The following is a 16871-nucleotide window of genomic DNA, read 5'->3' on the forward strand; positions in this document are numbered from 1 at the left end:
AGAAATTGGCATTTGATATTGTATTGTTTAATATTTTAATTTGAGGTATATAAATTGGAATCTCTGTAAGGTATGAAAAACAATAAAAAAATTATACCATCCAAAAAAAGAACAGTTTATTTTTATGCATTTCTAAAGAAAAGTATATTAACAAATGTATTCTATTTTGCACTCAAGACAAAGACAAGCAAAATGATACTATCATTATTTTAAACATTTTAAAATGTTTTAAACTGAAATTTTTGTATAGTGTTGTAAATGTATTAAATACATATTTACTGTGGATAGGCTTATAGTGTGTGGAGTGGGTATGTGTGTGTGTACACATGCATGTGCACCCTTCCTACATAAAATAAAAAATAAGAAAAGGAAGAAAATTATACCAAGACACAAATGCTTAAAATACCGTATATACTCGAGTATAAGCCGACCCGAGTATAAGCCGAGGCACCAGTTTTTTGCCACAAAAATTGGGAAAACTTATTGACCCGAGTATAAGCCGAGGTTAGAAAATGCAGTGGCTACTGGTAACTTATAAAAATGGAAACCAATAAAATTACATTAATTAAGAAATCAGTAGATTAAATGTTTTAGAATATTTATTTTAAAGAAAACCAGTAAACTAGCTCTGTAAATTTAAAAGAGGGTAAACAAAAGCAATCTGGTAATAACAATAAATTAAAAAGTAAAAAAAGTAGCTCATTTAGCAATCAAGCTAAAACCTATTTCTAAACCTAACCCAGGGCTCTTTAAACTTGACAGTTTTAAGACTAGTGGACTTCAACTCCCAGAATTCCTGCACCAGCCATGCTACCACAGGAGTGGGAGTTGAAGTCCACAAGCCTTAATCTTTTCAGGTTTTAAGACTCTTGCATTTTTAACCCTAACCCAGGGCTCTTTAAACTTGACAGTTTTAAGACTAGTGGACTTCAACTCCCAGAATTCCTGCCCCAGCCATGCTACTTCAGGAGTAGGAGTTGAGTCCACAAGCCTTAATCTTTTCAGGTTTGAAGACTCTTGCATTTGTAACCCTAACCTAGGGCTCTTTAAACTTGACAGTTTTAAGACTAGTGGACTTCAACTCCCAGAATTCCTGCCCCAGCCATGCTACTTCAGGAGTAGGAGTTGAAGTCCACAAGCCTTAATCTTTTCAGGTTTGAAGACTCTTGCATTTTTAACTCTAACCCAGGGATCTTTAAACTTGACAAGTTTTTAGAAGCCTGGAGAGAGTTCATGCCGCCCCCCCCCCCCTTTAGCTTGCTGGCTGGCTTGCTGGCTGGATCTCCCTCCCACCCTGATCCTCCCTCCTCCTTCTCCTTTTATTGCCCCATGTGTTGTTCGGGGGAAGCAGATTTGCTAAAGAGATCCACTTGGGACGGGGGAAGGAGGAGGAGAGCCAGAATAGCCCACAGCCCTGGGGGAGGAGGAGGAAAGAGGCTGACCTCCTCCTCCTTCTTTCCCTGCTAGCGCGCCAAGTGGATATCGTTAGCAAATCTGCTTCTCTCTCCGGCTGGGGGCTTCTAAACCCTGGAGAGAGTTCATGCTGTTCCCCCCCCCTTAGCTTGCTGGCTGGCTCGCTAGCTGGATCTCCCTCCCACCCCTGATCCTCCCTCCTCCTCCGTCTCCCTTTATTGCCCCATGTGTTGTTCGGGGGAAGCAGATTTGCTAAAGAGATCCGTTGCGAATGAAACGGAGGAAGAGGAAAGAAAAAAGAAGCCTCGCCTCTTTCCTTTCCTCCTGTTTCTCCACGATCGCAACTAACAGGAGAAAACAAAAGAGGACAAGAGGAAGCAGCCGACAGCATATTGATTTAGCGGTATTTAAATATTTTAAAAAGAAAGAAAGCAAGTGAGGAAGTGAGAGAGACGAGCTGCATGGCCCCGCCCCGCCGCCATTTCTATCAATGTCTCACCCATCTCCAGTTCTTCAGGGGGCTCCGTTTTTGAAGCAGCTGTGGATTCCTGCTTCTGTCTTCTCGCCCCCCGCACACCTCACCAGCTTCCCATCGCCTCGCCCCCTCTCTTTTCTGAACTCTTGAATTTGCCTTAAAGGTGCCTCCTCGGCACCGGCATCATTCCTCCACACCACCCTTCTCTCCTAATTAAAAGTTGGAGCCGCGGAGGGTGGAAAAGCGTGACCTCTGCAGCCCAGTCCCTGTGTCCGGCTGTCAGAGATGGCACTACGTATTTACACAGACAGCAATGCCTTCCCTGCCCTAGCTCCCTCACCCGCCCAAGCCACCAATGCCTGCCGGACTCCAGTGGGGCGCCCTCTTGTGGTGACTCCTCAGTGACCCGAGTATAAGCCGAGGTCGGGTTTTTCAGCCCATTTTTTGGTCTGAAAAACTCGGCTTATACTCGAGTATATACGGTAGTTCTACAATGGGCCTTTTGGAATGAAAATGAGAAAGGAGAGATCATAAACATGTTTCCATCTGTAAAATAACTTTCCACTATGAAATAAAAACAATGTATTTACCAGCAGCATGTATTGGTGTTCTCTTTATAACGTAGTCTTTTACCAAAATAGAGGCTCCCTGATTAATGAGTACATCTACACATTCAACATGTCCCTTAAAAGCTGCAAGATCCAAAGGTGTTCGTCCATTATTGTTCCGTACATCAAGATCTAACAAAGACTGCACTAATACTTCCAAAGCTTGGTGATGTCCATGATAGGCCTAAACAAAAAAAATGAAGACATTGATCATAACTTAGATGTCAACAAATTTAAATAATTACTGAATTACTATTATTAAGTCATACAGATATCAAGTAGCTTTAAATAATCCTACATTGAATATTGGATACAATAAGTACTTACAGCTAAATGTAATGGACTAATCGGTGCCTTGTTGTCTGAATCGTTCAGCATGTCAGACCCTGATGTTTCCATTAACTAAATAAAATACAGTTGATAATGTACTCAGATGTTTTTAGTTTAACATAAATACTTATTATTCCATCTTAATTAATGGATTAGTAATATTAAAGTTCAGTCTGTAAAATGCAAATGTCTTTGTAAATCCAAACATTACATTACAAATAAATGTACAAGTAGATGAGTGTGTAGGTGAATGACTGGATGCATGTTTCTAGTTATCAAGAGAACAATAATCTTAAATGTTTTGGATTCTATTGTAAAAAGCTGCTAGTTGCTTGTGGGATACAGCACCTTTCTGCATCTCTTTATAATAGCATTATATTTTCTTACTATCAGACAAGTACCTTTCACAGCAACTGGAAAAACTGAAAACTACTTCAAAAGGCTAGAGACAGATACATATGAATGAATGTGCTTTCTGAAAAACTTTTAATATAATTATATATTATATTGTTTCTCAGTCTGATTTCCACATTTCAGAATATTTATAAATTTTCACAGCAAAGATTCTTGTACTTACAACATCTAAAGGTGTTTCATTGGCGATCTGTAATGAAATCAATTTTAATATCAGTTAAGTCTGAAACGTTAAAAAGTAAGTTGTTCAAACAACTTAGAATTAAGTAAGATAGTCCTTGCTTAATGAATCATTCATTCAGCAACCATTCAAGGTTACAATGATACTGAATAAATGGTAGTTATGAACTATCCTTGAAGTTAAGAGTAAGACTCAAAGTACTTGCTAAAATGAAAGTAGATCCGCACTGGTGGGCTATAACCATAACTGTGTTTTTGTTTAAATGCAAGAAAATTCTAACTTAACATGTATATGAAAGTAGCTACATATGCAGCATTTATTTATTAAATTTATTTGCTGCTTATGTCATCGTGGACCTATTCTAGGCGGCTTCCAATAGTAAAAACTGAGAAATGAAAAGAGGTGTAAACATTTGAGTAGCATAATAATGAAAAAATACAATAAACAATTAAAATAGTTTACTTAATAAATGATTAAAAATAAAATAAAATAATAATGAGATTAAAGCATGGGCAGGGGGAATCAGGGAATGTAGGGGGGAGGTTGGGCTTGCTATTAATCTAGTAGTCACCTCTAGTAGTATCATTCTTAATAAATACTGTCTACTAATTTTTTCAAATCTTTAATATTATCACCATCTTGAAAGAAAACATTCAAAAGTTACTGAGACTGAGCTTCATGCTGTTTAGAATTCAAATAAACATATTACATGATTCCCAAGAAATAGCACAGAATGCTCAAAGGCTTCTAATTCAATATAATGTACTGGAATTTATATAAATAAATATAAAGATTTTCAAATTTGGTTTAACTTTTCAAAACTCACTACTAAACTTCTATTTTCTTTACTAATTTAATTATTAATTTTTTCTTTTGAACTTTTAAAAATAATTTATCAAAATTTATTTCTAAATTGTCTAATAGTGATTATTTATTTCTAAACATAATTCACATTTATTTGTCCTACCAATTCAAGACATAAACGATGTCCATAAGCAGCAGCATAATGAACAGCATTGTAACCTTGCTTGTCTCGAATCCCTGGGTTTGCATCATTTCGAAGTAAATATTTCAGGCACCTAAACAGAATGAGTAAAATTTTAATATAAATATTCAATGAGAAGGGAAACATGAGATGGTCACTTTTGAATCCTCTCCCCTGCCCAGATGATGGTATTATGAAATATGGCAAAGACTTACATGGCTAAGTATGCTAATTGACCTAGAATAGTATTTTCTTACAAGATTTCTAGGTCTGTGAAGGAATGATATGTTAAAGGTTATTTTCCTGTGTGTATTATTATGTCCCTGAATTTTAAAACATCTAATCTAATGTTTTTTAAACTTAACAACTTTAACTTAATGTGGAATTCTAGGTGGGGTGTCCTGGAAACTGATGCCCATACATCTTAAAATTTGAAAAATCCCTGACCTAATCAGTCATTATTTTTAGTCTTTTTTTAACTATCAACAATACTGTATAGCAAATAATTTCTTATAAATGTAATAATCTTTGAATTCAAATAATGTGTGTGTGTTTTTCATCAACCAGTGTTCTTTGCACATTCTGCAGTTATAATATGGGTATCTAAAACAAGTATGTCATAGTCAACCTACATTAAAAAAAAATTGGTAGGTAGAATTAAGAACAAGCAAATGAAACTTTCCTTCCACCCCGTTTTCTGTTACTAGAAAGTTTGAGCAGGATAACTGCATTGGTAAAAAAGCTAAATTATATCATTAATTTATGATTACATAACTATATAATTAATATTTGATTACCAAACTATGCTGAGAATCATAGAAGCTATTGATTCGCACAATTTTGTACAGTACATTTTACAGTACAAGTCTTAACAAAAATTAATTAATCAACATGGAATGTGTCACGAGGAAAGAACCGATAAAATCTAAAGGGAGACAATTAGCGGTTCTCAAACAGATTCTTAAGAAAGTTAGAGTTCTTAGAAAACCATATTTCTTTTTAACTTCAAAATTAATGAGACAGAATGTAAACTTTAGATGGCTAACCCCAGAAGGTCATTGCAAGAAAAAGGGATAAGGGTAGATCCGATTGAAAAGGCAGAAGATTTTTATTGTAAGAATGTTGGTGGAGAGGAAGTAATAGAGGGAAGGGAGATCAGAAAAGAAGGTGAGATAAGTGAAGCAATCTGGGACAGAAAGAAATACCAGGAAATGAGAGAAGGGGGGAGGTGACTAAGGAAATGGAAAAGATAAACATTGAAGATGGCAGAATGGAAGTACCAAAGCTCTTAGGCCAAAATATAAGTAATGTAGAGGAATCAAAAACAGAAATATATTCTGTGAACATTAATGGTTTCAATTCCCAAGATAAAAAGAGGAAAGTTTTAAATAAACTACCGTATATACTCGAGTATAAGCCGACCCGAGTATAAGCTGAGGCACCAGTTTTTGCCACAAAAACCTGGGAAAACTTATTGACCCGAGTATAAGCCGAGGTTAGAAAATGCAGTGGCTACTGGTAACTTATAAAAATGGAAACCAATAAAATTACATTAATTGAGACATCAGTAGATTAAATGTTTTAGAATATTTATTTTAAAGCAAACCAAAATTAGCTCTGTAAATTTAAAAGAGGGTAAACGAAAGCAATCTGGTAATAACAATAAATTCAAAAGTAAAAAAAGTAGCTCAATCAGCAACCAAGCTAAAACCTATTTCTAACCCTAACCCAGGGCTCTTTAAACTTGACAGTTTTAAGACTAGTGGACTTCAACTCCCAGAATTCCTGCACCAGCCATGCTACCTCAGGAGTGGGAGTTGAAGTCCACAAGCCTTAATCTTTCCAGGTTTGAAGACTCTTGCATTTTTAACTCCAACCCATGGGTCTTTAAACTTGACAGTTTTAAGACTAGTGGACTTCAACTCCCAGAATTCCTGCACCAGCCATGCTACTTCAGGAGTAGGAGTTGAAATCCACAAGCCCTAATTTTTCCAGGTTTGAAGACTCTTGCATTTCTAACCCCAACCCAGAGCTCTTTAAACTTGACAGTTTTAAGACTAGTGGACTTCAACTCCCAGAATTCCTGCACCAGCCATGCTACTTCAGGAGTAGGAGTTGAAGTCCACAAGCCCTAATTTTTCCAGGTTTGAAGACTCTTGCATTTCTAACCCTAACCCAGGGCTCTTTAAACTTGAGTTTTTAGAAGCCTGGAGAGAGTTCATGCTGTTTCCCCCCCTCTTTAGCTTGCTGGCTGGCTTGTTGGCTTGATCTCCCACCCCTGATCCTCGGTCCTCCTCGTCTCCCTTTATTATTTGTTGTGCAGGGAAGCAGATTTACTAAAGAGATCCACTTGGGACGGCAACAGGGAAAGGAGGAGGAGAGCCAGAATAGCCCACAGCCGCGGGGGAGGAGGAGGAAAGAGCTGCCCTCCTCCTGCTTCCGTACCAAGTGGATCTCTTTAACAAATCTGCTTCTCTCTCCGGCTGGAGGCTTCTAAAGCCTGGAGAGAGTTCATGCCGTCCCGGTCCCTCCCCCCCTTTAGCTTGCTGGCTCTCTCCTCCGTGTCCCTTTATTGCCACATGTGTTGTGCAGGGAAGCATATTTGCTAAAGAGATCCACTTGGGACGGCAACAGGGAAAGGAGGAGGTGGAGAGCCAGAATAGCCCACAGCCGTGGGGGAGGAGGAGGAAAGGAAAGAGCTGCCCTCCTTCTCCTCCTTCCGTACCAAGTGGATCTCTGTAACAAATCTGCTTCTCTCTCCGGCTGGAGGCTTCTAAAGCCTGGAGAGAGTTCATGCCGTCCCCGTCCTCCCTGTTTAGCTTGCTGGCGGGGCGCCCTCTTGTGGTGATTCGGCGCCCTCTTGTGGTGACTCGAGTATAAGCCGAGGTCGGGTTTTTCAGCCCATTTTTGGGCTTATACTCAAGTATATACGGTATGTAGAAAGCATTATGATATAGTAACTCTTCAAGAAGTGCGTTAAAAAAAATAGGAATTTTGCTTAAAAAAAAAAGACAAATTAGGAATATTATATGCTTCCCTTTCAAAATAAAAGAAAAAAATGGTTATTTTCTACATAAAGGAAAACATTCAAGCAAAACAACTTCACAAAGATTCAAAGATTCAGAGGGGTGAATTTTAATGGTAGAACTTGTTTTGAATAATAAGCCAATAACATTTGTAAATATTTATGCCCCAAATGCAGCACAAGAGAAATTTTACAAGAAACTTCAAGGAATTATTACAGAAATAGCTGGAGAAAATATTTGTATTCATTCATTTGGTTTGCATGGTGCCTCTCTCCGAGAACTTGTTGTATGTGTTTTGCTTATAAATAAATTTCATTTTTTAAAAAAAAACATGGAATGTATCACATACTTTAATAGTAGGAACTAGAGTTTTTTTCAATAACATACATCCTGTATAATCACAAAGATTAAACATGCATCATAATTATCATAATAGGCTATTTTTTTAAAAGTATTTTTCTTTTAAATATAAAATAATCTGTCAAGAAACCTGTTTGGAAGAAAAATATTACTCTATTGCAGTATGCAAATATTACACATCGTGTTAAATATTTATAGCAAATCAGATTTCATTTTAGTCAAAAGAAAATTCAGAGCTGAATCATATTTATGTCCAAGTGAGAAGCTATAGTAATGAAGTTTATGATTTCAAAAAGAATGCCATACTTACTTTCCATCAGTGTCTGATGCAGCTGCATAATGTAGTGGTGTACAACCTCTTTCATCAAGGTCATTTACACTAGCTCCAGAGCCCACAAGGGCAAACAGACATTTGTAATTACAGTTGGCAGCGGCATAGTGGAGTGGGGTTCTGTAGTATATAAATATACATATATTTTTAAAAAGCATAGAAATGTGTATATTATTATTTATTGAAAAAATTATCTCAGATACACAACTATCTAATCAACATTTTCTTTCCAATTCTTATTTTCTGGAGATTTCTTACACATAGAATATTTTAATCCAATATATGTTTTACATCAATTAGTCCTCCAGGAAGGACGTCTTCGTGACGTCAAAGTTCCGCCCATGGAATTCCCTATTGGGATTCCCCACCTCCGTTTGAGCCTCCCGACCAGCCCGACAGCTCCGCGGCTCTTTTGAAAAGCTGACAGCCGGGCAGCGGGGCTTCTCAGCGTCCTCCTGAACCAGAACGCCGACCCCGAACTTTTGCCGAACTTCCGGGTTCGGCTTTCGGGAGAATGCCGAGAAGCCCCTAGGCTGTTTCAAAAGGCGACAGCCGAGCGGCGGGGCTTCTTGGCGGCCTTCCGAACGACGAACCCGGAAGTTCTGCAAAAGTTTGGGTTTGGCATTCGGGTTCGGGAGAACGCCGAGAACCCCCCCCCTGCTGTTTCAAAAGGCGACAGCCGGGCGCCGGGGCTTCTCGGCTGCCACTCTAACCCAAACTTTTGCCGAACTTCCGGGTTCGGCGTTTGGGCGGCGGGTTCGTAAGACGGAAAAAGTTCGGAAGAAGAGGCAAAAAATTTCCGAACCCCGGGTTCGTATCTCGAATAGTTCGTATGGCTAGGTGTTCGTATCACGAGGTACAACTGTACTGGTTTTTACTTTTAAGTTCCTATTAGCTCTGGAAGTAGTTATGCTGTAGGATTGCCTTCTCCCATAGTTTTGTACCTGTCCAATCTAAACAAACTGGATAAACAGGCCCATCTGTTTAATAATGCCATTTTACAGAACTTAGAAAATGCTTTTTTAATTGCTATTCTGATGCTTTATTTTTTTATGGAAATCTTGTCAACTCTTCTCTTAGATTTCAGGAAAACAGATCTGGCATTTCTATCTAGCTAAGGGGAAAGACATGTTATGAATTTTGGAATGCACTATCAGACATATATTTTCTGTATCCTTAATTATGGTAATATGATTTATTTCTTATGATAATTATAATTATCATAAGAAATAAATTATTTATTATAAATGTAATTATTTATTATTATGATGATATTATGATAACTATAATTATGATTTTAATGAGTCTATTTTTGTTCAGATGTTTTAAAGTTACTCAGAGTTCTTAGAAATGAGCAAATGCAGACATAATTAATTAATTAGTTAGTTAATTAGTTGTAAAGTGACACCATTTTGCTCCTGTTGCAACAATATTCTTGTTTGGACAAAAATAAACATTCATAGCTTAAACCAGCAGCCATGGACAACTAGTAATGAGGATCCACAAGATTATAAATGTTTAATATTATTTATATTATTTTTTAAAATATTAGATTTGTTACATTGTTATATTGTTATTATTATTGTTGTGAGCCGCCCTGAGTTATTATTATTATTACTATTACTATTATTATTTGCATTTATATACATTAGAAAATACCACTTCTCTCAATTTGGCCTACACAAGCTGAAAGATTGGATATGCCTGGTTAAACATAAACAACTTCTCATTTATACCACCATAGGCATATTTATGTAGAGCTAACCTTGTAGCATTCTCTTACCTTCCAAATTTGTCTTTTTTATTAAAATCCGCACCTGTGTTGAGCAGCAGATTAAGGCACTCCAAATTTCTGAAAATTAAAGTAAAAGTTGATATCTGATTATAAGAAGCACATGACCTGTGACTCTTAGACTTTGAAATAATCTTTTATAAAATAGCATTATAAATTCTCTAATATTTTAGACTTCCTATGAATACTTACTTTTCCATATGTTTATGTCAACAATGTTAACAAGAAATTTTTGCATTCCCACAATTATTTCCAATTATTAGAATACAAAATATTTTTGCAGTTTCCTTGGTAAGGTTTTTCAGAAGTGAATTGCCACTGGCTTCTTCTTAGGAATGAGAGAAACTGAGTAGCCCAAGGTCACCTTTATGCCTATAGAACTAAAACTCACAGTATCCCAGTTTAATCCCAGCCTTAATTACTACAACAGACTTGCTCTCAGCAATTTTAGCAGAGGTATATAAATCATCTAAAAGAATGTAGTTTTAACTGAGGATATTTTCAAATCCAAAATTTAAAACTTTTTTCAAATATGAAAGTACATACCCTCCAGCTGCAGCCGCATGAAGGCAGGTCCTGCCAAAGTCATCTGAAGTATCTATTTCAAAGCCTATGAAAGAAGGATTTTGTGAAACTATTAATATAATTAATCAACTTTATCAATTTGAAATAACTTATACTGTAGCTAATTATTTATAGAAATATAGCATTATCAACAAAATGCTTATTTAATATGTGAAAAATGTTTTTATCTTAGCTTTGAGAAATCAATAATTTCTTCTTTTAAGATAGAATCTAGTGCATCTGCTCCCAACCTTTCAGGCACCAAGGACCGGTTCCATGGAGAAAGGTTTTCCCGTGGACCGGAGGGCGTGTGGTTTTAGTACTGCCTGCATCCCATGGATAAGGCTTCATTTGTTTGTGCATTCCAGTTGCTCGTACGCTGTGGACCACTGATCTAGTGTAATATGGACGGGATTATGAACATACAGTTCTGCTTGTCTTCTTCTTAGCAAAATCAGAAGATAAAGCTTTTGTTTTTAAACTAAAGAAGAGACTTAGAAAAAAATCTTTAAAGAAAAAAATCAATAGTATATATATTTTACTTAAAATGTATATTTTACTTAAAATGAAAGTAATTCTCTTTTATATCTTTTGTATACCACTGAAGTAATCAAAAATAAAATAATTATCTTTCCACATATCTATTCGATTCAAAGTTTTGTACTTTATAAAATCAGGAAATGAATATGTTAATTTATACTGTAATTCTCTCTTAATATAAAATTTCATCAGAGATATAAGATTTGAAACTACTGTATATAATAATTTTCAATAATAAATGCTTTTTCCCTATACCATTGTCAAAAATGACTTAGTAGAAGGCAAATGGGAGTCTTATCTTGGTCACTCTATCCCCAATCAATTAAGTTAATAATACTGTAAACCAGTGTTTCCCAACCTTGGCAACTTGAAGAGATCTGGACTTCAACTCCCAGAATTCCCCAGCCCCAAGGTTGGGAAACACTGCTGTAAACAAACTCATAATACTAGTCAAGCATCTATTGACAGTCTTATTTCCTCCCCTCAGCAAAAAAAAAAAAAATGGACAATATTGATTTCATCTATAGTAAAAATTAAAACTATAATTATTTCTTTTACCTAGAAAAAAAAATTAGTTTAGACATTGTCCATCAGTTTAACTATAGATGACATGTATAGATGTGAAAAGTAAGAATTATCCACTGAATTTTTGACTTTCTCAGTAAATTTCAAAATACAGATATTTGATCTTAATTTCAACAATATTGATAGAAGAAGGGGGTATTAGTAAAACTATTATGCATCATTTATATTCTGTAGTAAAACAATATATTTGTATGTAAAAAATACACAGGGAGTCCCGAGTTACCTAAAATTGAGCCCAAAATTTTCATTGCTAAGCAAGGCAATTGTTAAATGAATTTTGCCCATTTTATGACCTTTCTTGCAGCAGTTAAGTGAATCATTGCAGTTATTAAGTTAATATTTATTTGTTTGTTTGTTTATTTATTAGATTTCTATGCCACCCTTCTCACAGCGACTCAGGGCGGCTATAGCAAGTTTGTTAAGTAAATCTGGCTTCTGTGTTGACTTTGCTTGTCATAAGGTTGAAACAGATGATTATATAATCCTGGGGCATTGCAAAAACCATAAACACATGCTAGTTATCAAGCATCCAAATTCTGATCACATGACCTTGGGATGCTGCAATGATTGTAAGTGTAAAAAACAGTCATAAATCATTTTTTTCAATGTCATTGTAATTTCAATTTATCATTAAATAAAGTATATTTCTACACATATTATCTTCTCTTAACGACCCCATAATCCCTTGCAGGGTGGAGTCTGGGCAACTGAATGAAGCTAATAGTGTTTACTGGCCGAGCGTTGCGAATGCAGAGTTTGGTTCAGCATATATATTTTCATTGTGCCCAGAGAGAGAAATATCTGCCTCTACCTAGGATCATACTCACAGCTCCCGATTATGAGGCGACAGCTCTACCTCTAGGCCATCACACCACTCCACATGTCTACATATATTATTACCACAAATATCTGAAATTATAATCAGGCACACTAAATAAGATCCAAATGATTAGAACACTGCCAGACAGGATATGGAAGGAGCCTGTTTTGTTTAAATTTCAAACATTTACTTTTGTTTGCTTTTTATTAAAAGTTATCACCATACTTAGAACTTCAGAAAAAAGTTTATAGATGCCCAGGAGTCTGGGATGGAATTTTAAAAAATTGACAAATATTTTAATCATCAATCATTCCACTGCTTAAAAGATTATCCTAAAGGGAAAATTACAAATAATTTTCTACATGCCCAGGGCAGCCATCCCTGCAAGTGTAGCCCAAAAGACGAATGCAAGATGCTGAATAAAATCACGATTCACAAGTAGTTCTCATCACTACTAATGTCAAAGTACACGGGCTACCATTAGAAAGAAGCTGCATAAATGGGAGGTATGCTAGAGAAAGGGAGAAAACTGCTGTCTAGAAAAAACATTTGAGCAAGATTAACATTTGCTTATGAGCAGGTGGGGGTTGTTACTTACCGCCACTATCGGTGCGATGTGCACACAGCTTTGGGTCACCAGTGTACATGTGCATGCATCCCACCAGGAGTTTGCTCAGGAAGCACTAGATGATGCACATGCAAGATTTTAGTGATTTTCTTTGCTTCTGCGCATGTGCAGAAGCCAAAAAATGCCCAAAATCTCATGCATGTGCTTGCCCTAATGAGATTTTGCTTCCTGTGCATGCACAGAAGCAAAATCCTACTGGGACACACACGCACACCAGAGACATGGGCTGCACACACAACTCCATTTTTGCTACCAGTGTGCAGTGTGGTCCGTACCGGGTACCAACCCGATACTGCTTATGAGCATCTGAACATCATAACCATTCCAGGATTTCTTGAACAGTATGCTCTGGACAGACAAAATATAGAGTTATATAACTGCAATACCAAAAGTGTTTGGTTAAAAGCAAAGATGGTGTTTCATCAGAAGAACCTGAGACCAGCCTGGTGATGAAATCTTATGATCTGGGGCTGTTTTCCTGCATTAGGGTATGGACAGTTCATCATCACAGAATAAATTCCTTTTTGTACCAGAAGCTGTTTGAGGGAAATCAAATTTAATCTAGAGTGGGCCTTGTTACATGATAATGATCCTAAACATTCCAGTAAATCCATCAGGAATTCCTGAAAAATAAAAGAAATAAATGGTTCTGGAATGGCCAAGTCAAAATCTGGATCTAAAGAGCCTCAGTGGTGCAGTGGTTAGAGTGCAGTACTGCAAGCTACTTCTGCTGATCACTGGCTGCTAGTAGTTTGGCAGATCAAATCTCAGTAGGCTGAAGGTTGACTCAGCCTTCCATCCTTCCAAGGTCGGTAAAATGAGGATCCAGATTGTTGGGGGCAATATGCTTACTCTTTGTAACCTGCTTAGAGAGGGCTGCAAAGCACTGTGAAGTGGTATATATGTCTAAATGCTATTGCTAAATGCTAAATCCCATTCAGATGTTGTGGATGATTGAAACACACTATGCTTTTAAGAAACTCCCAAACATTGCTCAACACCCACCCACCCCAAAAAAATTCTGCCTGAAAAAGTGGAGAAAAAAATCCTCCCAGTTGATCTAGAGTCTAATACACAGTTCCAAGAAATGTCTACTTAAGACAATTTGATTGCAAAGCCATGTTTTCATAGGTCTTTTTGTTCAATGATCATAGGTCTGAAGATAAAGTATACATATGTTCATATATGTTAAAGAGGAAAAAACTGTACATGAGATGTGCTTTCTCTGTCATGACTATATGGTTTAAGGTAGTGCAAAATTGCAAATTATTTGAGTATCACCTCCTACTTTTGATGAAGGGATTTCCTTAAAAGGCTTTAATCAGGCTGTATCCTGACAATGACTTATCTTCCCAGGAAAGTCTTATCACAGCAAAAGCATAGCAAGACAGCTGACCTCTGCCTTCAGTTTGAGCATAAATATGCTACGTCTAACAAGAAACCTGATCTCTGAATTCCTGTCACTTCCAGAGGCAAAGTCAACTGAGCCACTTTCACATTCCGTTCCCAGCTCTGAATTGGAATGTAAGTACATGCCTCTGAATCTCTGCTCAATGGGTACACTGACTGTGTGGCAAGCAAAAGGGCAAACTTTTTTGCTTTGACCTTTCCTCTAGGTCAAGCTGCTGAACTGAAAGCTTGTTTATCCACTACACAGAATCCTCCTGTAAGCTTAGGACACAGCAGGAATTTCACAGCTCCTACACAGAATTTTACATATATAACAAAAGGTTAGGGATATGATTCTGTCTCTAGTGGAGTAGAGTACCAGCAAATACTTGGTCAGTAAGACCAAGCAAATTTATCAGCTTCCATTTATGATGCTTTTTCCAAATTACCCAAAAATCAACAATGCTTTGTACAATCGAGATCAGAAATGTATTACCAAGGGAGATCTAAGCAGTAAAAAGAAGCTACTCTGAAAAACTAAAGAATCAGTTCTCAACAAATGAACCAGAAAACATGTAGAAAACTCTTTAACATATCATTGGTTACAGCAAACTGCCTTCCCAGGCTGAAGGAAATCAACAACTGGCAGATGACCTAAATGTGTTTTACTACAGATTTGAAAGGAAACCACAGCCAACTATTTGCACAACCCCTATCTCAGACACAACAGCCAGGCCTCCTACAACTGACCCATACCATCGTGTTCACAACCCCTAGTGATCGCAGAAAAGGAAGGAAAAAACCTATTTCACAGACAAAAGCCAGGAAAAGCTCTAAGACCACACAAAATAACTCCTTCTTGCTTAAAAGTCCGTGCTGACCAATTGGTCCCCATCTTCATCCAAATCTTTAATAAATTACTATAGATATGCTATGTTCCTTCTTGCTCCAAATGCTCTACTATCATACTAGTGGAATTGAATGACTACAGACTAATTGCTCACATGGCTCTGCACTACATCCTACAACATCTTGAATCCCCAAAGACCTTCACAAGGGTCTCTTTGTAGACTTTAGTTCAGCATTCAAAATCATCATTCCAGATGCTCTTCTAACTAAATTAAACCACTTAGCGGTTCCTGAGCACACTTGTAAGTGGATCACAAGCTTCCTAACAAACAGGAAGAAGCAGGTGAAGCTAAGCAGAATCATATCTGATACCTATACAATTAGCACAGGGTGCCCCAAGGCTCATGTTCTTTCCACCTCTCTCTATAAACCAGTGAACAATTCATATGTCAAACTACTGAAAATGACACAACAGTGATCGGTCTCATTCAAGACAATGATGAATCCACATACAGACAGTAGGGTGAACAACTAACCTTGTGGTGTGACCAGAACAATTTGGTCACAGTATCAACAATAGAGGTTTATGGTTCTAATTTCTAGGTTCTAATATCACAAGATCTAAAATGGTCACCTAACATCAAAAAATCATCAAAAAAGCACAACAAAAAATGTTCTTTCTGCACCAATTCAAAAAGCTCGAACTGCCCAAGAAGCTGCTGATACAGTTCTACTGAGGAATTATTAAGTCTGTCATCTGTACTTCTACAACTGTACAACTGATATAACTGCAACCCAACAAGACAGACACAGACTTCAGAGGATAATTAGAGCTGCGGGAAAAACCATTGCTACCAAACTGCTTTCCACTGAGGACCTGTATACTGCACAAATCAAAAAGAGGGCTGTGAAAATATTTACAGAATTATATTGGTGGTTCCTAATATGATCTGATTGTTTATTTGTATCTGGACTATTGTTAAGTGTTGCATTTTACGATCTGTGATGAACATATCTTTTCTTTTATGTATACTGAAAGCATATGCTTGTATTGCAGTGAGCTGCCTCGAGTCTGCGGAGAGGGGCGGCAAACAAATCTAATAAATAATAAAATAATAATAATATGCACCAAAATAAATTTCTTGTGTCCAATCACACTTGGCCAATAAAAATTCTATTCTGTATTCTATTCTAATCCAGGTTGAAAGGCATTTTTGTGAAATATATTACATTTAACTTTGGGATTTGATGATTATAACTATTAATATAGAAATACAGTGTATTATGGTAATTCTGGGAAAAGATTTATGCTGTACACTGATCAAGAGCCATCAATGAAAATGTTCTTTGATATCACATATTGTTTCAGGATCAGTAAGAGAGTTAATCAGAGATGTATTTTATCACTATTTTGTTCATTTTTTGTACGCTGAACAAAAATTTCATGCAGAAATTAGACCTAGAACTAGAAAACGCCAGGAAAACAAAGATAATGATAAAAGCTGAAAATGGACATGAAGTGTTTAAAATCAACAAGGAGGAAATTGAATTAGTTCAAGAATTTATCTTCCTTGGATCAAA

General features: G+C 36.8%; 1 protein-coding gene across 8 annotated transcripts in view; it reads right to left on the bottom strand.

The window, feature by feature from the left end:
* Positions 1 to 16871, bottom strand: part of ANKRD28 (ankyrin repeat domain 28) — a 120060-nt gene that overhangs the window by 39865 nt on the left and 63324 nt on the right. For 7 of the 8 annotated variants that reach the window (XM_070727725.1, XM_070727721.1, XM_070727722.1 and 4 more), the window contains 7 exons: positions 10462 to 10525; positions 9907 to 9975; positions 8103 to 8243; positions 4389 to 4500; positions 3404 to 3430; positions 2824 to 2898; positions 2479 to 2680 (listed from right to left, as the gene is read on the bottom strand). In XM_070727725.1, the coding sequence (XP_070583826.1) occupies positions 2479 to 2680; positions 2824 to 2898; positions 3404 to 3430; positions 4389 to 4500; positions 8103 to 8243; positions 9907 to 9975; positions 10462 to 10525 (690 nt within the window). The remainder of the gene's footprint in view (positions 1 to 2478; positions 2681 to 2823; positions 2899 to 3403; positions 3431 to 4388; positions 4501 to 8102; positions 8244 to 9906; positions 9976 to 10461; positions 10526 to 16871) is intronic. The other variant, XM_070727723.1, reaches the window with a different exon arrangement.

The sequence above is a fragment of the Erythrolamprus reginae genome, chromosome Z (genome assembly GCF_031021105.1).
Source record: "Erythrolamprus reginae isolate rEryReg1 chromosome Z, rEryReg1.hap1, whole genome shotgun sequence".
Lineage (NCBI taxonomy): Eukaryota > Metazoa > Chordata > Lepidosauria > Squamata > Dipsadidae > Erythrolamprus > Erythrolamprus reginae.